Source organism: Hemicordylus capensis, chromosome 6 (assembly GCF_027244095.1).
Source record: "Hemicordylus capensis ecotype Gifberg chromosome 6, rHemCap1.1.pri, whole genome shotgun sequence".
In the NCBI taxonomy this organism is placed as follows: Eukaryota; Metazoa; Chordata; class Lepidosauria; order Squamata; family Cordylidae; genus Hemicordylus; species Hemicordylus capensis.
Window position 1 is genome coordinate 93,788,161 of NC_069662.1, and position 20,438 is coordinate 93,808,598.

General features: G+C 39.7%; 1 protein-coding gene and 1 long non-coding RNA gene across 25 annotated transcripts in view; one reads left to right on the forward strand and one right to left on the reverse strand.

Annotated features, from left to right (window-relative positions):
- The window catches only part of LRRFIP2 (LRR binding FLII interacting protein 2), a 65,854-nt gene that overhangs the window by 36,895 nt on the left and 8,521 nt on the right, over positions 1-20,438 (forward strand). For 10 of the 24 annotated variants that reach the window (XM_053259851.1, XM_053259860.1, XM_053259853.1 and 7 more), the window contains 10 exons: positions 1,895-1,939; positions 2,451-2,558; positions 3,398-3,469; positions 6,707-6,877; positions 12,022-12,114; positions 14,011-14,103; positions 15,351-15,452; positions 15,669-15,801; positions 17,748-17,797; positions 19,549-19,669. In XM_053259851.1, the coding sequence (XP_053115826.1) occupies positions 1,895-1,939; positions 2,451-2,558; positions 3,398-3,469; positions 6,707-6,877; positions 12,022-12,114; positions 14,011-14,103; positions 15,351-15,452; positions 15,669-15,801; positions 17,748-17,797; positions 19,549-19,669 (988 nt within the window). The remainder of the gene's footprint in view (positions 1-1,894; positions 1,940-2,450; positions 2,559-3,397; positions 3,470-6,706; positions 6,878-12,021; positions 12,115-14,010; positions 14,104-15,350; positions 15,453-15,668; positions 15,802-17,747; positions 17,798-19,548; positions 19,670-20,438) is intronic. The other 14 variants (XM_053259859.1, XM_053259865.1, XM_053259867.1 and 11 more) reach the window with 5 other exon arrangements.
- On the reverse strand, positions 1,914-19,552 carry LOC128329190 (uncharacterized). The gene is made up of 4 exons (XR_008309553.1): positions 19,339-19,552; positions 17,993-18,072; positions 15,295-15,353; positions 1,914-2,177 (listed from the first exon to the last, which is right to left on the reverse strand). It is a non-coding gene; the product is annotated as an uncharacterized LOC128329190 (long non-coding RNA).

Sequence of the window (20,438 nt, forward strand, 5' to 3'; positions counted from 1 at the left end):
GGGTGTGTGTGTGTAGAGCACACATACAGTGTCATGCACGGGGGGCGGGTGCAAGTCATTCAGAGCTCATTCCCAGCTGGCATTTGCTTGCTGGGTAAGTCTGTTTTCCTTTCTCTCCACCTGAGCAAGCATGAGAAAGGAAAATAGACCTACCCAGCAAGCAAATGCCAGCTGGGAATGAGCTCCAGAAAGCTTGCGTGGGCTCTCAGGGGCTCTGGTCACTTGTGCTTGACATCATGCACAAGGGGGCATGGCCAGAGAACATAATAACAGCTTTGCTGGATCAGGCACCAGGCCTATCTAGGCCAGCAGCCTGTTTCGCACAGTGGCCCACCAGATGCCTCTGGGAAGCCCCACAGGCAAGAGGTGAGGGAATGCCCTTTCTCCTGCTGTTGCTCCCTGCAACTGGTATTGAGAGGCATCATGCCTCTGAGGCTGGAGATGGCCTATAGTCCTCAGACTAGCAGGCTTTAATAGATTTGTTCTCTGTGAATTTATCTAAGATCCTTTTAAAGCCATCTGGGCTGGTGTCTCACCACACCTTGTGGCAGGTGTCATAGGTTAATTTATGCACTGTGTGGAAAAAGTACCTCCTTTTGTCCGTCCTAAATGTTCTGGCAATCACTTTCATGGGATGACCCCTGGTTCTAGTGTTGAGAGAAGGAGAAAAATTTCTCTTTCCACACCATCCACTCTACACTCTGCCATCTTTCCACACTATCCACACCAGCCCTGGAAGGACCACACGAGCCCTCTAGAGTTCATTTCCTAGCCGCATTAGTTGCTGTTTTGTTAGGGCACTCAGCAACGAACATAGCTGGAAAATGGGGACTGGCTGGAGTTTGGGGGAGGAGGTGTGTCAGGCAGCCCCCAGGAGCTGGGCGGCTCAGGTTATTTGAGCCCATTCTATTATAGCACTGTCTCTGTTTCTTGTGACCTGGTTGCTATGCTTCTGTTAATGCAGCCTAATATTGCATTAGCTTATTTAGCAGCTGCATCACATTGCTGGCTTATGTTCAACTTCTTGTTCACTGAGACACCTAAGTCACTTACACATGTCCTGCTGCCAAGCCTCCCCTATTTGTATTTGTACAAATGCCAGACTTTGTCTATGTTGAACCCTTTGTCTTACCTCCAGTATTTGAACCTCTGTACTTCTGTGGGAGGTCTGGAGAAATCCCCAGCTTGAAGTTTGGAGCTAGAGAGGGATATGGGCAGGGCCCATGCTGGGCATTTGAGGACCTTGGAAGCCCATCTGTGGAGACCCTGCCCACACATCCACTCCACCTCTAAACTTGAACCAAGGACTTGGTTTGGTGCAAGGCAAGTGAGATACTTGGGAACTCTAAAGTTTAATGCTCTCAACCTATTTCTTTTAGGAAGTAGAAATGTTGGGGTGGGGGGCGTGGGAAGACAGAGAATGAGTGCATATAGAAATCTATGAAAGCAGACTTTTTTAAAAGTCGTACTATTTTGCGAGTTGCCATTAGTTTAATACATTTCAATTCTGACCACCTCTTTTAAAAAACAATAGTCACATAATCACTGAGGTTCCATACAGTGATTGAATTCATATTGTAATATCAGTTGGTGAAGGGTTTGAAAAAAGCTAAAAGACATCTGCCTAAAAGGTTAATTTCTGTAGTTCAGGCTTGTATGGTACTGATTTGTAGAGCTGGTACCCTGAAAAGCAAGGCCACTGGCCCATAAGTGTTGCTAAATTAAAAGCAAGTTCTGGGTTCGCATGGGGGGAAAATGAGGAGGAAGTATTGTGTTGGTGCTAACGTTTGGTTTGGTTTCATACTCAAGAAGGATATTGGTAACTCAGGATTTGTTGTTTGACTAAATGGTTCAGATTTAATACTAAATCTCTCTCTATATAATTGGTTTTCAGCTAGAAGAGAAGAGTGACAAGCCATATTCTGACTTCTACACAAGGGTGAGTTTTTAACTAGATTGGTTCTCAAGTTATAAGCAATTTTAAAGCACACCAACGTTCTCCATACTTCGGTCAATTCAAAGATGCATGTTGAGCTGTCTGAAGGTGTATGGCTTGATTGGACCATCGACTTCCTGTGTATTGCTGCTTGACTTCATTGCATTTTCTCATCTGTGCATTTGGCAGGATACGGTGCAGTCAATGCTGTGCCAAACTCATAATGTATTTCCCATCTTTGCTGAAAAGTTAAAAAGGTTTTGTTCAGTTGTTGCTATAAGGGCCCTGGGTGGCGGGCAGAGGGAGACGAAACCTGAAAGTGTCACACAAGCACATAGATGGACTGAAGTATAAAGAAAGTTTGGAAACGCATCATCATGATAGTTGAAAAGTCAGTTAACGTTTTAAATCAAAATGTGTTATTACTATGTGGAAATGTTACCTACATGATGTATCTGCGGAAGGTGTTAAACCATGCTGGAATGTGAACATGGTGGTTTTTCCCCTCCTTTAGCCAGCATCGCGCAATTCAGCAACTCCTTTGAGTGGAAATTCATCTAGACGAGGAAGTGGAGACACTAGCAGTTTGGTGGATCCTGATGCTTCTTTAAGTGAATTGCGGGTGAGCAAATGTTTGTTTGGCAGAAAATAAAGTTATTCTCCTGCATCTGACTTGAAGCAAGACTACAGGCCATGATCCAAAAAGCCTTGGCTTTAGTTTTTGAAATTCCCTTCTGTTTCAAGAGGTCCACCATCTGTCAAGGAAAGTACCACCCACAAAACTGAAGTCTAAAATTCCCTTCAGCATGTAGAACTAGTCACACAGCTGATTGCATGAGGCCCAACATTGTAACCCTTAAGAGTGCATACATTTGCAGTCCTAACAAATTAAGTTGCATTGAAATCAGTGAGGTTTATGTCCCACTAAATGTGCTTAAAATTGGGCTATAAGGAATTATAGCTTCTCATAAGACTGTCATTGTTTGATACAGATACTTTGAACACCTTGCAACATAATTTTTAAATCTCTTAATAGACTATTTCCAATTTTTTCCATAAAGCAATTTGATCAGCATTTAGTACTTACTATTTTTTAGTAGTCTAGGAAAGAAATAGTACATAAACTATTATTTAGAATTGGCTATAGCTGTGAAACTACAAAGATTTCAGTTCACAGTAATCACTGTATATATTTCCAGGGTCTAATTTATTTCAGTGGGGCTCATGATTGTAATCTGGGTACTGCACATTATGCCTTCATTTTGCCTGTTGATTTATACTTATAGTAAACATTGAATTAAACATGCACATCTTAGCCAGTTAGAGAATAAAGGACCCCCCCATTCAATTACAATCTGTTGTAATTTGGCCAGACTAAATTCCCAAGCTTTTTAAAATCACATAATTAAACTAAATTTTTTGTAATGTTCTTATGCAATGGTTCATTCCTATGTCCTACAGGATATCTATGATCTTAAGGACCAGATACAAGATGTAGAGGGGAGATACATGCAGGGACTTAAAGAACTAAAGGTATCAGGGTTCCTCCCAAGCATGCATTCACTATGTTAATACGTTGGTAATGGAGTCTTTGCCACTTTCACTAATGGTGCTTTACTAACACATCTTTCAATTTATTTTTTTAAGCATGCGGCTAACATACAAATTGAGGAATGGGTCAGATTTTATTTCTATGTTTGGTAATTAAATGTGTTTGGTTAAAAAGTGTTAATGTATAATTGAAAACAGCAGTGATAACATATTTAATACATGATATATTTCAGTATAGTTAATCGTATGAAAAGTTTAATGTGGCTTTTTGTTAACCTTGAAATTTTTTATTTGGACCAAAATGTTAATGATATTATTGTGAGGGCACACTATTTAGTTGGTGGGTGTGGAGGAGGGGGGATGAAAAATCAGTTTTTCTCAAAAGAACTTGCTTGTTTAAACTGACTTTAACAAACTACAAACAAAAACATAGTTTAAAAAAATCCCAAACAAAACCAGATGTCTGTGTGTGTGCCTGCTAAATACAAACACTGAGAGAATTTTGGTATGATCCATTAAGGCATGTACAATATACATCACCTCTTGCCTCACAAGGTCTAGAAAATAAGTTTGAAGACAGCCTCTAAGCCTGGATTATAAACAGCACAGACATCCCCTATTAAAGAGCCTTCCCTCCAGTCATGGAATTCCCTCCCTCTAGAAAACTGTGAAAGGTCATGTCTAAGCACCTACTTGGAAAGCTCACTTACTCCCCAAGCATTTTTGGCAGCCTAGCCAATTGGCTGAAGTTAACAACAGTACTTGTATCTACAAACTAATTAAAATATAGGACCTCTGCCTGGTTCTACAAGCCTCGCCAATTACTGTGACAACAATGTAAAAATCTGTTTTCCTGTAACGAGATGACCCTGGTTACTTTCCTAAGGAATTGTTAAAGCAACGTTATGCAGCAACTAAGCTGTGCATAGCTGGATGTTGGAAATCCCCTTACCAGTCTACCAAAAGATGACTTGATAGGAGTCTGCAACACCTGGGGCTATTTAGGTTAGAAAAAAAGACAACTGCAGGGAGACATGATAGAGGTCTATAAAATCATGCATGGTGTGGAGAAAGTGGATAGAGAGAAATTCTTCTCCCTCTCTCATAACACTAGAACCAGGGGTCATCACATGAAATTGATTGCCAGGAAATCTAGGACCAACAAACGGAAGTACTTGTTCACACAATGCATAATCAATTTGTGGAATTCTCTGCCACAAAATGTGGTGACAGCCAACAACCTGGATGGCTTTAAGAGGGGCTTGGATCATGGAAGAGAGGTCTATAATCAGCTACTAGTTGGAGGGCTATAGGCCACCTCCAGCCTCAAAGGCTGAGTACCAGTTGTACGGGAGTAACAGGAGAGAGGGCATGCCCTCAAACTCCTGCCTGTGGCTTCCAGCAGCATCTGGTGGGCCACTGTGTGAAACAGGATGCTGGACTAGATGGGCCTTGTGTCTGATCCAGCAGGGCTAGTCTTATGTTCTTATGGAATTCCTCATGCTACTCAGCAGTGCAGTTAACGAGAAATTCAGCCTAGAAGAACCACCCTGTGGCAGTTTGAAGTTTCTCTTTATCTCCTATATAGTCTCTACCAGTCAGTGAGCATGTCCCTGCCAATTAGAGGCATATATCTAATATGAGTTAGCATATCCAGTCATCTGTTCTTCTTGTTATCTTCCTGCCAAGATTAATTTCATTTTCCCTCTTCTTCTCCTTGAGTTTTACTGATAGGGTACTACATAAACCATATACATGAATTCATTTAACATTTATGTGTTAGGTGATTGTTTCTTCTCAATTATGTTGATGTGTGTGAATTCTGGATTACATTCCTATTGTATATGACCTTTGTCTTTGTTCTAACAAGAAAATGCATCTTATTAATAAAAAGCACAGAACAGATATTGCTCTCTTCTTTCCTGCAGAATATAGTTTGAATATTGATTTGACAACTGAGGGCAAATCCTTCCACTTCACTTAGTGTATTAATCAGTATTCTTTTACAAGTCTTTCTATCTCATTTTCCTCCCGTCCATGTTTTGTCCTCCTACTTCTGCTAGTTAGCAAATCATGCATACAAATACGCTATCCTTGCATTGATACACCCATTAAATAATTACAGTGTACGTGCCTCACAGAAGGGGAAACTTCATGAAGCTAACAAGTCATCCAATTATGGCTTATAGAAGTTTCTTTCCCACAGTGTGGTGTGGTCTATATAGAGGGAAAATGCTTCAGGGCAGGGTTTGTCCGACTCTGTATCACATTTGGCATGGAGTTCTGTTTGGAAGTGAAGGCAATACTGCTGTAGACTTCAAGACAAAGTATATTAATGCTTGGCACTTGGAACAATATACTCCTGTAAAAATAATATTAACACTTTAGATGGAAAGTTGGTCTGAGTTCACTTCTCATTTATGAATATAGCTCGAAGACTGTCCACTTGGATAGGTATTCAGTCCTTCCCTTGAGAGGATGAATGAACTTAGATATGAACATTATATGAGGCTATAATAAATCTGACCTGACACTTCTCTCTAGCAAGACTACTGAATCTTAGGGATTATATGATTTCTTATACATATATGGGGTTACATTTGTTAGCTAATAGATAACAAACTTCTGTTATCCTGCTTATATTAATATTATGCGAACAACCTTCTTGCTTACATTAATATTATATTTTCATCATTCTGAAGGGTGGTCTCTTTAGGGATAGCATTTCCTACCGAGGGTGTGGAGAGCCAAACAATCAAATGCAGATGTGTTTTCCTTCCTGATTGTGAAGCTTAGTTAAAAGTATAGAATATTCCCCTAACTGAAGCTGAAATGGTTCAAGCCTTATTTAACTTAGTAGTTCAGTCTTACCGTGTACTTAGGGGAAGTTCTCACTGAAAGGAATCGGAATGCTATAACCTTGCATGTATAATCTGAATTGTTCAAGACTGCACTTTCTTCAGGTTCTGTTATGAAGCCATGTTTGTAAATAACTTGCTTGGATTGTTGGAACTGGCCAGAAAAATAGTACAAAGCCATATTAAACTTTTGTTAAAGCTGAACAAAAGCTTGTTCATATTATAATTCCTTTGAATTCTTTAAATCTATTAGCAGATTTAATTAAACAAAACTGCATCCATGAAGTACTAAACAAGCAAAAATACTTTTACTCATAATGTTTTACTGGAGTAAGTTTAATGATGTCCAACATGTACCCAGGATTCACTTGCTGAAGTTGAAGAGAAATATAAGAAAGCAATGGTTTCTAATGCCCAGCTGGACAATGAGAAAAACAATTTGATCTATCAAGTGGATACTCTAAAAGATGTTGTTGAAGAAAGAGAAGAGCAGTTAGCAGAATACTACAGGGAAAATGAAGATAAGACAAAGGTAGGTATTTTATGTATTATGAACTATAAAATGGGCAGTGTGCCTTTTGTTTAGCTGAGTGTTAAAAATATGTACTTCTACATAATTAACCAGACCAAGTTTTTTAAAATGTAGAATGGAAGTTTTTACTAGTTCAAATTTTATGATGGTGTGTTTGAGAAAGTGAGAGTGTGAGTGAGAGAGCATGCACAAGGCAATTTTTTCCTCTAACCTTGGTTACCTATCATTTACTATTGTCACGGATACTGATAAGTGCATCACAAGTGGACAAAATTAACTCCTCACCTACAAGGATTTTCCCCTCTGTAACTTGGAGCCAGGGTCTAATATCCAGACCAGCACTGTGTCAATTCACCAGAGTGTTGTGTCATGTGACTGGTGTGCAATTTTGGGCAATTCCCCCCTTCTTTCTGTTTTGTCAGTGCCTGCTGACAAAAAGAAGGGTTGTAGGGGGTGGTCACTGAATCATTTCTCTCCTTCATGTGACAGAAAACCTGGCCCTTTGGTACAGGATTAGTCTGAATGTCTCTATATGCAAACCTCTTTGTGTAACCACTTTTCTGTGGCAATCCAGGCTATCACTTGCTCCCCCCTTGGATTAGTTAACAGTTAAACATGGGGAAAGTATATTTCTTACCTATCTTTGGCTCAGGATGATTGACCATATCAGCTTAGTGGTTTTCAGAATGTGAAGTAGTTCTCCCTAGAATGCAGTACTACTGATTGACCTGCACTCTGATCTCATGGCCAAGGTGAGAGTGGGTCAACAAGGATTGCTATCCGACACCATTTTATTAAACAGAGGAGTCAAAACAGGGCTGTCTGTTGGCTCCCTTTTTATTTCAGTAATATAGTACAGGCCATGGAGTTTCAAATTCTTTCCCTCCCTCACTTAATGGGCGCAAAATCTTGATCTTGATGTATGCTGATGATATGGCATTTGGATCTTGTGTCGGGATTGGGCTTAGAAGAATGCTGGTTAGATTGGCCGATTACTGCATGGAGAAGTTGAGGATCGACTACAGTAAAACAAAAGTGGTAGTCTTTGGTATCAGTAGAATCAAACACAGATGGACAATTAACATTCAGAAAATAGAACAATGCCCTTCCTTTTAAATATTTGGGTCTCTCCTTTCAGAAATCTTTATCTTGGTCACTCCATCTTAATGCAGCTCTATTGATGTACAATGGGGGTCATTTTAAAATTCTTTTCCTCCAGGTGGGATCAAGAGCTCCAGCGCTCAAAATACTTCAGGGGGAAATAATTTTGTAGTTTTTCAATGGGGCAGAGATTGGGGGTGGAATGTGACAGTGAGTGAAAAATTATAAATAGTCCAACATAATACCCTGAGGATAATTCTGGGCCTTCCCCTTAGCATGCCTACTGTGCATCTAAGAATGGAGTTCTCTGTTAAGAGTCCATCTGAAACAGCTGAAATATTTTAAGAAATTTGATAACCTTGGCAACCAAAGTCAGTCTTGGAGGAATCTGATTATCTAGACCCATTTCAAACTGGTTTTCGGGTGGGCTGTTGGGTGGAGACTGCTTTGGTCGGCCTGATGGATGATCTCCCATTGGGAATTGACAGAGAAAGTGTAACTCTGTTGATCCTTTTGGACTTCTCGGTGGCTTTCAATACTTTCAACCACAGTATCATTCTGGATCATCTGAGGAGTTTGTGGGAGGGAGGCACTGCTTTGCAGTGGTTCCACTCCTATCTCTCAGGCAGATTCCAGATGGTGTCTCTCAGGGACTGGCATACTTTGGTATGGTGTCCCTTAGGGCTTCATATTGTCTCCAATGCTGTTTAACATCTGCAAGAAACTGCTGGGAGAGATAATCAGGAGATTTGGTGCAGGGTGTTATCAGTATGCAGATGACACCCAAATCCTTTTATCCATGTTAACATCATCAGGAGAAGGCATAACCTGCATAACCTACATAAATGCCTGCCTGGAGGCGGTGATGGGCTGGATGAGAGATCACAAACTAACAACAACAACAACAGACCAGCTGCTGATTGACAAAATGATTTTAGAAAATTGCAAGAGAAGAAAAACAAATCTAAGTGTTGCATGGATTGACTACAAGAAAGCCTTCGACTCATTGCCTCACACATGGATACTAAAATGTTTAGAAACAACTGGTGTCAGCAAAAACATTCAGATATTTATTTTAAAAGCAATGAGCATGTGGAGTACACAGTTAACAATCAATGGCGAGACACTTGGACAGTTTGGCATTAGAAGAGGCATTTTCCAAGAGGACTCACTATCCCCTCTGTTGTTTGTAATCGCCATGACCCCACTTTCACAAATACTAAACAAAACAGGCCTCGGATATCAAACATCTAAAACATAAAGTCAAATCAACCATCTGCTGTACATGGACGATCTGAAGTTGTATGGAAAGTCCCAGTCAGAAATCGAATCACTGCTAAACATTGTCCGTATATTTAGTAGTGATATAGCAATGGAGTTTGGACTAGACAAGTGTACTGCATTAATAATGAAGAGAGGGAAAATAACAAAAACAGAAGGAATAGAACTACCCAATGGAAGCAACATCAAGAACCTGGAAGAGAAAGAACATTACAAATACTTGGGCATTCTCCAAGCTAATGACATCGCACACACTGAAGTTAAAAGAAAAATTGGAAGTGAATACATCAGGAGAGTTAGTTAGATCCTCAAGTCCAAACTCAATGGCAGGAACACCATAAAAGCCATAAACACCTGGGCAATACCTGTTATCAGATACACTGCAGGAATAATAGACTGGACCCAGGCAGAGCTAGAGACACTAGATCGTAAGACCAGGAAAATCATGACCATCAATCATGCTCTACACCCCTGCAGTGATGTAGATAGGCTCTACCTCCCTCGCGGCTCAGGTGGAAGAGGAATGCTGCAAGTCCATCAAACAGTAGAGGAGAAAAGAGGCCTTGGAGAATATATCAAGGACACTTCAAATGGTCAATAATGAGAAATTATTCAACACCAATGAATAAAAGCAGGCCTACAAAAAAGAACAAGTCAAGAACCGAGCAGAAAAATGGAGAAATAAGCCCCTGCATGGTCAATATTTGCACAATATAAGTGGAAAATCAGACATCACCAAGACCTGGCAATGGCTTAAGAATGGCAACTTGAAGAAAGAAACAGAGGCTTTAATACTGGCTGCACAAGAACAGGCACTAAGAACAAATGCAATAAGAGCAAATGTCGAAAAATCCACAACAAACAGCAAGTGCCACCTTTGTAAAGAAGCAGATGAAACCGTGGACCACCTAATCAGCTGTTGTAAAAAGATTGCACAGGCTGACTACAAACAAAGGCATGACAAGGTAGCAGGGATGATACACTGGAACATCTGCAAAAAATACAAGCTACCTGTAGCCAAACATTGGTGGGACCATCAAATTGAAAAAGTGGTAGAAAATGAAGATGCAAAAATATTATGGGACTTCCGACTACAAACAGACAAACATCTGCCACACAATACACCAGATATAACTGTAGTCAAGAAGAAAGAAAAACAAGTCAAAATAATCGACATAGCAATACCAGGGGATAGCAGAATAGAAGAAAAAGAAATAGAAAAAAATCACAAAATACAAAGATCTACAAATTGAAATTGAAAGGCTGTGGCAGAAAAAGACCAAAATAATCCCAGTGGTCATTGGCGCCCTGGGTGCAGTTGCAAAAGACCTTGAAGAGCACCTCAACACCATAGGGGCCACAGAAATCACCACCAGCCAATTACAAAAAGCAGCTTTACTGGGAACAGCCTATATTCTGCGATGATAGCTAGAACAATTGACAATAAAATTCTGGCATCCCAGGTCCTTGGGAAGGACTCGATGTCTGGATAAAACAAACCAGTCAATAACACCTGTCTGACTGTGTAAACAACAACAACAATAATAATTCGATTTCTAAATCCAGATAAGACAGAGTTACTTATTGTGCAGGGTCGCAGCTCGGGGGATGATTTTGTTCTGCCTGTTCTGGATGGGGCACACTTCCCTGGAAGGAACAGGTATGCAATCTGGGGGTGCTTCTAGACACAAACCTCTCCCTGGTGTCCCAAGTTGAGGCAGTGGCCAGAGTGGCTTCTATCAGCTTCAATTGATACGCCAGCTGCATCAGTTTCTTGAGATGAATGACCACAGAACCGTAGTACGTTTGCTGGTCACCTTCAAACTTGACAACTGCAATGCACTCTGTGTAGAGTTTCTTTGTATGTAGTCTGGAAACTGCAGTTGGTCCAGAATGCAGCAGCCAGGTTGGTCTTTGGGTCATCTCGGAGAGACCATATCACTCCATCTTAAAAGATCCACACTGGTTGCTGATAAGTTTCTGGGCAAAATACAAAGCCCTAAACAGCTTGGGCCCTGGGTATTTAAGAGAATGTCTTCTGTGTTATGAGCCACACCACCCATTGAGATCATCGGGTGAGGTTCATCTGCAGTTGCCACCAACTCGTCTGGTGGCTACTCAGGGACAGGCCTTATCCATTGCTGCCCTGAAGCTTTAGAACACACTCCGTGCTGAAATAAGAGTCTCCCCATCTCTTACAACTTGTCAATTCCTTAGTTATGGTAGAACAAAATTGAATCTTTAAGGCAGTATACCTTTGATTACCAGATACTGATTACAAACAGGGATAGCATTCATAATCATGTTTTGCTTGGATCTTCCAGAGGTATCTGGATGGCCTTTGGGGACACAGATGGACTTTAGTCTGATCCGACAAGGCATTTCTTGAGCAGCTCTTAAAATTAGAGGGTACACACAGGATAGCTTAACAGGGATATGTTATGCTTTACTATGAAAAGAACCTGAGTATGTACTCTTGCTTTGTAAAGTAGATAACTGGGTAGACTACTCTAGCCTGATGTAAGTCCACTCTTGTTGTAATGGGCAGAGACAGGTGGTGTATAATTTCGAAGGTGGCCAAATAAATCTATCTATCTCAACAAATGTCATTTTGTTGAATCGGGATAACAGTCCAAACTGATAGCCAGGGATGATATTGGCATTTCTGCCAGGTTTTTGTCTTGTGTTATTACCACATGATCTACTCTTAATTAATGTTATGCTTAGAGATGAGCTGATTAATTGATACTTGTATAATGCAGGAACTGGAAAGGCAGAAACACATGTGCACTGTTCTGCAGCATAAGATGGATGAACTTAAAGAGGGCCTTCGCCAAAGAGATGAACTAATAGAGGTATATGTTCAGACTTGGCTGACAACTTTCATTGAAATAAAAATGACCTATTCAGATGAAATTACAGCATGTATTTGTTCACAGATATGTATACATAGATGCATTTCAGGAGTAAAAGGGATGAATTCAAGAATACATCTTAGTTAACAAAATTATATTTGACTTGAGATATTGGAATAGAATAAACTTATAATGCTATCTCATTTCAACTTTTTGTCTCGCAGATCTAACAGTAGTGAAAAGGTCCCTTTTTGCCTCTTAATTCCGGTATTTTCTTCAGTCTGTAAATTTTATGGAGTTTCTTTGAAGTAATACCACTGAATAAACACTTTTTATTGCATGTGTTATATAAAATTTGACAGTCTATATTATATTGGACAGACATTTTAAAATTGTGTTCATATCTCTAGTCATATTCTTATTTTAAATGCTTCCAGTTTCCCCTTATGAATCCAGATTCCAGATCAAAACCAATTTGCTGCTTTGTACTCTGTGAACAAATAATTGCAAAGCGATATAGTAGTGTTCTGTAGTAATAACTCCGGTGTGACCTCATGAGTTTTGTTTTGCAGCTCCTTGTGTCTACTTCTGTAGCCCTTTAAACAATTTGATGGACAAATGGTCAACTTCTTCGTCCTTCCTGTTCCCTACTTTTTCAGCTACTTTTACTTCAAGGGTCTTCTAGCACTGAGAAATAATGATCTAAAATCTTAGGTTCAGAAACCTTCCTGGAAAAACAATTACCACAATTTTCAGAATCTGTATACTAGTTTAGTTTATATGCAACTAGAAGCTTCCAGAAGGCTCTGTCCTTGGTGAGGGCTTGGCCCTTTCCCTCCACTCTTAAGATGAGCTCAGACTGACTCTATACTCCAGACTGAGGTGGGGATTGCATGTTTGAGTGGCTCCCCCATCTCTCTTACTTTTTAAAAAAAGCTTCTGCATTAGGGGTGGGGGACTAGAAGGTAGCTTTTAAAAGCTTAAATGCTTCCCCCCTCAATATGGCAGCTAGAGAGTTATTGAAGTAGTCCCTTGACTGAATCTGCCATCTAAAGTGGTATCATCCAGGAAGGACTGCAGTGTGTGCTATTTGTACTGATTCACAGAGTGCAGGAGCTGATCCAGGATCTAAGAGTGATGGGATCAAAGAGCACATGTGGGCCATAACATAAAAAGCAGTATACTGTACTTTGGTATGGCGGTCCTGGAAGGGAATACACAGTTTAAAATTCTAATTCCTCCTCATATGACTGTTGCCAAATCTTCTCAGTTTTGCATGTTGGAACTGCCTGACACATACTACTTTAACAATCTTACTTTCAAAAACCATATTTTTGTTACATTTGTAATTTTGTTGCTTTGAGTATGAAAAGAGATATGCAGTTATAAGTTGATAAAGTGTGTAAGCCTGGTTAGTTGTCCGAATGTGTTAATGCAGGGGTTCTCAAACTTGGGTCCCCAGATGTTGTTGGACTGCAACTTCCATGCTGGAGACGACAGGGGTTGCAGTCCAAAAGCATCAGGGGACCCAAGTTTGAGAACCCCTGTATTAGTGATGTTTTAAACTATGGGAATATGTTGGGTTTAATAGGTTGTAAAGCAAAGTGGCAACCTACATTTTATGCCTCAGTTTCTGGTTCGAAACTAATCACTGACAAATTTACCATTAACTTGAGTGGAGTATAGAGCCTGTCCTAAAGCTATTCAGATTTCTTTTGGTTTAATCCAGAGAGAGAGAGAGAGAGAGAGAGAGAGACTCTCTGTCACGTTTCTCTGTTCCTTAAAACTTCATCTTTTGTCTTTCATTGACTTACCTATTTATTTATTTCTGTCTGCTTGTAATTTCCTTTACTTGTCTCTTCCCTCCTTTTATTCTTTTTCCTGTGTTTACTGCAGGAGAACCAACACATGCAGCAGAAAATAGAATCTATAACCAAAGAGGTGTTTGACCTCCAGGAGACAGTTAATTGGAAAGATAAAAAAATTGGGGTATGAGATGAATTCTGAGGTTACGAGCAATGAGGAATAGACTGGCATAAATTGGCATTAGGATTGTTGATGGTTCCAATATTGAAAAGAGAAGCTAATTTAATAATATAAACTTTTTAAAAAATGTTTTATTTCATGCTGAATTTTTGTAAGTAAATATAGCATGCAGTTTGAGCCTCAAATTTGGTGCACCTACACAAGTATAACTTAAAAAATGAGAAATATATACTAGTAATGCAGTGATAAATTTCTAGTCTTACAGGTAGATATTAGTACAGGAATTGTGGATTTTGGAGATAATCTTGTTCTTGAATAAAAATAAAGTATAGCTTGGAGGATTTGTATATGTAGATTAGTTACCAACCTTTTAACAGTTTGCCATTGAGGGAACACTGCAGATCTTTTAATTTACCTATGCGCTTAAACGTTTAGACAAGGCATGGTGGTGGTTTTAGCATAATTGGGTACAAATCTGTATATTCTGGTGGCATTCCAGAGTTAGTAAGTTACATTGAAATCAATAGGACCTGTTAATCATAATTAACTTGGAAGCCACTGATTTCAGTGAGATCATGTATTACCAATATGATGGAAAAGGTGTATATGGGCATTGTATTGAAGGAATTAGCTCTTATTTCCTTTTGAAGCTAGATGTCCTTATATAATGGACATTATTTTCTAGGTTCAAAAAGTCCCCAAGCTCCTTTCTTTTTTTACTTCTGAAAAGCCCATCTTCCACACAGCACAATGGACTAGGTTTGCTAGCTGGCAAGTTCGAACACTGCTAGGCTTTAAATAAAAGCATACATATAGCTTATGGATTGTAAAATTAGACAAGTTTATCATTGACATTATCAAGTTTTTTCAGAAGCCCAAACAAACATTTTTAGAACTATGATTGGTACTTTGTGGGATTGTTGGCTCATTCAGTTTGGCTCAAGTGCTGGGCAGAAAGCCTAAAATTGCTTTAGAAGTAATTTACTAGAATTGCCTTTATAGTTTAGCATGTAATTTTAATGAATCACAGAAGTTGGCTTGTTTTAATGTTTGCCAGATCTGTTGTAAATGAGGAGTGTTGATGCCAAACATGCACTTCTGTGGCAAACACGGGACTGTAAATGGCTCTGTTCTTCTTTTTGCTTCACTCTTTGTTCAACTGATTATCTTTTATTTGCAAGAGATCTTTCTTACCTATCACGTGTTCTTTCTCTGTGCCACTTTCTTTGTGCTACTTGCTTGCACCCCAGGCCCTAGAGAGACAGAAAGAATACTTTGACTGCATTAGGATTGAACGAGATGAGCTTAGAGATGAGCTGGCTGACCTCAAGGAAACAATGAAGACAGGAGAGGTATGTTAGCAGTAGTGACACTTACAAATGTAAGAATGGGGGATGGAGGCCCAACATAAGAGTGCAATATTATTACTTCAAAATATCCCACTTCTCCTAAATAATGAGACTCAAACAGGAATAATGATGCTGCTGCTTCATACTGTGCTGGTTAAGAGTTGATTGGCAAACTGTTAGCTTTCTTTTAGATACTATTAACCCTATTTCCACCCCCAGAAACATGGATTAGTTATAATCCCAGATGGCACTCCAAATGGTGATATCAACCATGAACCAGTAGTTGGTGCAATAACTGTTGTATCACAAGAAGCTGCTCAGGTCTTGGAATCAGCAGGGGAAGGACCACTAGGTAAAATTTAGAGAACTATTTTTCTTGCCGGCTGGTGAATTTGCATTTCAGTGTATTTAGATCAAAATGTCCAGTGTGGGCCACACACCAAAATAAAGACTTCTACTTACCTTAACATGCTAAAGACACTTACTTAGTAAGATAAGTAAAGACCTTTACTTATCTTAACCAAGACTTTAGTTCTTGCTTAATCAAATAGCATAGTAAATTTAAATATATTAAATGTGTTAATATTTAAGTGATTAGAAGTTTATACTTCATATGGGTAATAATTTGTATTTATTTATTTTTTAACTCTTGGAAGGAACTGGAGTGGAATGGATCCCATTTGAGAAGGGGAAAACATCATAAACATTTGTTTTCAATGTTCCAGGTCAGGTTCATCCTTAAGAACATTAAGTGCCCTGTGGTGTTTCATCCACCTCCCATCCCCATGTTATTTTTAAAAATTGCAATTTATTCAAATACTGTGGTATTGCCAGCCCCAGTTTCATTACACTGGAAACTGAAAGTACTCTGCACTTATGGTGCTCGGGGTCAATTAGACCCCATAATATGCTTTTGTGGTAATGCAATCACTTGTCTAGAGATTTTTAGACCAACCTGTTCCTCCCTTTTCTTGTGGGAAAGGAGCATAGAGGCTAAACATAATATCTTCTGTATATTCATAATATAGCTTACACTGTGGATGATATGTACCCTAGTGCTGCCTTTGTTTTCTTCTTCAGATAAAACATTGGATAGTAAGTGTTGAGTTTTTACTTTTGCATTTGGTGTCATGCTAAAGGCAGTCCTCAGGTTTTTAAAGTCATGAATAACTCAGGATACTTGTTACCCCAAAACTGGATTCATATAGTACATTTGTAGTATTCTTAGTTTGTAGATATTGAACAACCAAAGAACCTAAGTTATTATCCATGTATATAGAAAATATATTGTGTGTAGAGCTTTTGTGCTCCTTTTCTGCAAGAAATGGGAGGAACAGATTTTGGTCTAAGCATCTATAGACATAAAGGGTGATTATATTATTACAATAGCATTTTGTGGGGTCTCTTTGACTCTTAGTACCATAATCACATAGTATTTTCATTTTTCCATGCAACAGGGGTTGGCAAAAACCATATTCATATAACCTGCAGTTTTAAACAATATTACGAGGGAGGTAGATAAAACATCACAGGTCATTTAACCTCGCTGAGGTTGAGCCTGAACCTGACCTGGAATATGGAGTTGGAGAACATTGAAAGTGTACCTATATTATCTCTCCCCACCCCCTTCTCAAACAGGGTAAAGTCCACCCAGGATCCTTCTGAGGGTTAAAAAGTATTTAAATGTGCAAAACGCTGAAATGTATGCCTAAGTTGATGGTTGCACTAACTGCCATTTCAGTAGATATTCTAGCATAGTTGGTTAGTTTGTGCTCACAAGAGCAGAACTAGCAGCAGTCCTATGAACAATACACTGATCTACCTGCTTGGTTTGTCTCACTATCAAATGCTGAATTTTGCAAGGTATCCATGCTATTTTTCAATGGTGATGTGCCTATCTTGGCTCAAGGTTGACTCAGCCTGCCATCCTTCCGAGGTCGGTAAAATGAGTATCCAGAATGTTGGGGGCAATATGCTAAAATCATTGTAAACCGCTTAGAGAGCTCCGGCTATAGAGCGGTATATAAATGTAAGTGCTAGTGCTATTGCTATCTTCCCCCAAGTTTAACCATATTTACTTGGAAGCAAGTCAGTTAATTCCAAGGAGGTATGTTTAGGATTATTACAGTCTTAACTGTCATCTACTTTTGTGTGGTCTTGCTTGGAAATAGCCCATCTGTTTCTAGCTAAGAATGTTCAGATTCCTTCTGTTAAAGTGTTCTTAATCTTCTCACCAAAAAAAGATTACTCTTATGAGGAACAGAATTCTCACTTTCTGATTGAATTGTTTCCTTTTAGATGTTAGGCTACGCAAGCTCGCAGGAGAAAAGGACGAGTTGTTATCGCAGGTAATGTTTGTTGTTTTCAGAAACTTTCTAAAGAAATGAAGGAAACTCCCATACTAGAGCTTTCATAAGATGATATAAAACAAATGGATGAAGTTATGAAATAGTACCAGGCCCTGGCAGTTGTTGCGCAACACTGCTTTAGCTTGGGTCATACTGTGGAACTTCACTACATCTCATTTATCACTAATTACAGACCTAGGATGCTTCTGTTTGAATCTTGCTCCTCTTGTGAGCTCACTAGATGGCCTTAGGCAGGCCACTTCCCCTCTCAGCCTCTGCAATGTGAAGGTAATACAGAGTTGTTTTAAGGATTACAAGAAATTAATGTGAAGCATTTTGAGCATTCAGGAACACTACACACATAATTATCTATATATGAAAGGCTTAGGTTGTATGTGGCAAGCCCCACCCACGCAGTGCTAAGTGCACGCGTGGTGAGAGAGAGCTGGGGCAGCATGATGGTGACTCGGGCGCGGCCCGGGAACTGGAGGAGCAGGAGGGAGGCACAGGGAGGGGAAGCTCGGGGGTGGCCAGGAAACTGATGGGGCAGCTGGTGATGAGGAGCAGCAGAAAGGCGCTGCTGGTGATGAGGAGCAGCAGAAAGGCGGAAGAGGAGGGAGGCCCAAGGAGGAGGCAGCTCAGGGAAGGAAAGTGGTGTTGCTGCTGCCGCTGCTGTGCTGGAGAATGGGGAGGTCTCTGGGGTGAGGGGGTTGTCACGGGGTGAGGCGAGCAACTAGGACACAGATGCTCTGTGTTGGTCAAGCTAGTTTGTATTATTTTCCTCAGGGAGCCCTTCCAGCTGGTTAGCCTTGCTTCACTTTTAGAAGAGTACATTAGCAGAGTAATGAGGCAGACAGACCTTTTTTAAAAAAAAATTAGGTATCTGCTAAGAAAATTGCATAGAAATTAAAAGAGACGCCAGCCTGGTTGTCTAACACTAGATTGTCTCTGGTTTCCTTTAAATGGAACAGATAATTGGCCCAAAGGCTAACAAAATACAAGATCTGTTTGGAGCCACTTATTTTCAATGGCTGCTACATGGAGAACTGGATTCAGCATATATATGAAAAATGCATTTTTAAAAAATGCGTAACATCTGTTTCATACTAAGGGCTTGTTGGGAGCAAGCATGACCTCAGCTGCTGCTGCTTTTTTTAATGGTTTGGTGGGTTTTTTTTTGACATTTTGTCTTTTACATACATCTTCCCCCATTTCCCCCGATCCCTTCCCCCGCTCCACCCCCGAGCCCAACCTTTCCTCTCCAAGCCAGCCTTTGCGTGCTCAGCTTAAAAAAAAACTTATTATAGCTGACATCCTTTTTTCAAAAGGGTGTTAAATTTTACCCCTAGGTAACTTGTCCATTTGCCTTACTCTTCTGACATTGCCATTGCAAATTTAGGCCCTCTCCATGTTGAATTGCTTCTGACTCTTGGCCACTTGAAATCAACTTATTGCTACTGTTGTAAAGCAGTGATACTGTTATTCTGTAGTTAAGGAGAGAAACTACTGTGCATACATATCCACAACTAAGTCACTATTACCTTGCTGATGGCAGCAAACTTTGATCAGACAAATCCGGTACTTATGGTTGGAAATAAATACCGTGGGCTGTTGGTAGTAGTTGCCATCTGTACATAACCATAAAAAGTATTACTGTAAATACTAGTGACACACACTGACAAGTAAGAATACACTTGATAGTGGACTGACAGTTCCCAAAATGTTAATTGCTTGCTTTTATTTCGTTTCAGATTAAAAAATTGAAATTACAGTTAGAAGAGGAACGACAAAAGTCCTCTAGAAATGACGGCACAAGTACTGATTTAACAGGATTGGAAAATGGTTCTGATTTGCAGTTAATTGAAATGCAGAGTATGTATACTTTTAGTCTGCAATTGCATATATTTTCAAAGAAATTGGCATTAACTTTTTTCTAGATTCCAAAATACATTGTCGGAATAGTCATACTTTGTTTCTGTTATGGTTTTCTGTGTATAAAGTGGTTTGCAATTTGGGCAGTGATGGTGGTGTAAATGAAGTCTAAGAGCCTAATCTCAACATGTTGTGAAATAAAATGAAAGAAGGCATACTTACATTATTTTGTAAATGTAGTTACGTGCATGCTGTTAATAAATAGAACAGAGGTGGTGTTCAGTGAACAACCCTAAAGGGTTGAAGCCTACCAGCTGAAATCTGTGAATTTCATATTCCAACTGCTTTGGACCAATTAAGCATCTATCTAAAGCAGTTGTATGGGGAACATGGACTGTCGGGAAGATTCCCAAGTTTGATTTTGCTGTGTACACATGCATTGAGAAGCTACAATCTGCAGAGGCTCCCAGCATGTGTAAACATGGCGATGTGCCTCAGCTTCACACCTATGTTGAAGTGTACACTTGTGAAAATATAATATAATGTGAAGGTGCCTTCAGAATCTGGTGAGAGGGTAGAGTTAGGAAATTGTTGATTTCTCTAATCTGTAGTGCATATAGCTGTTTGAATTTGAAAATGTATATTTTATTAAGTGGAACACATTTGTCTGGTTCCATTACAACTTCTTCAAAACTTCTCAGGGCAATTTCTTTTACCTGACTCGATAAGTCACTCTGTAGCCCTGCCTCATTTGAGCTGAGAACTGCAG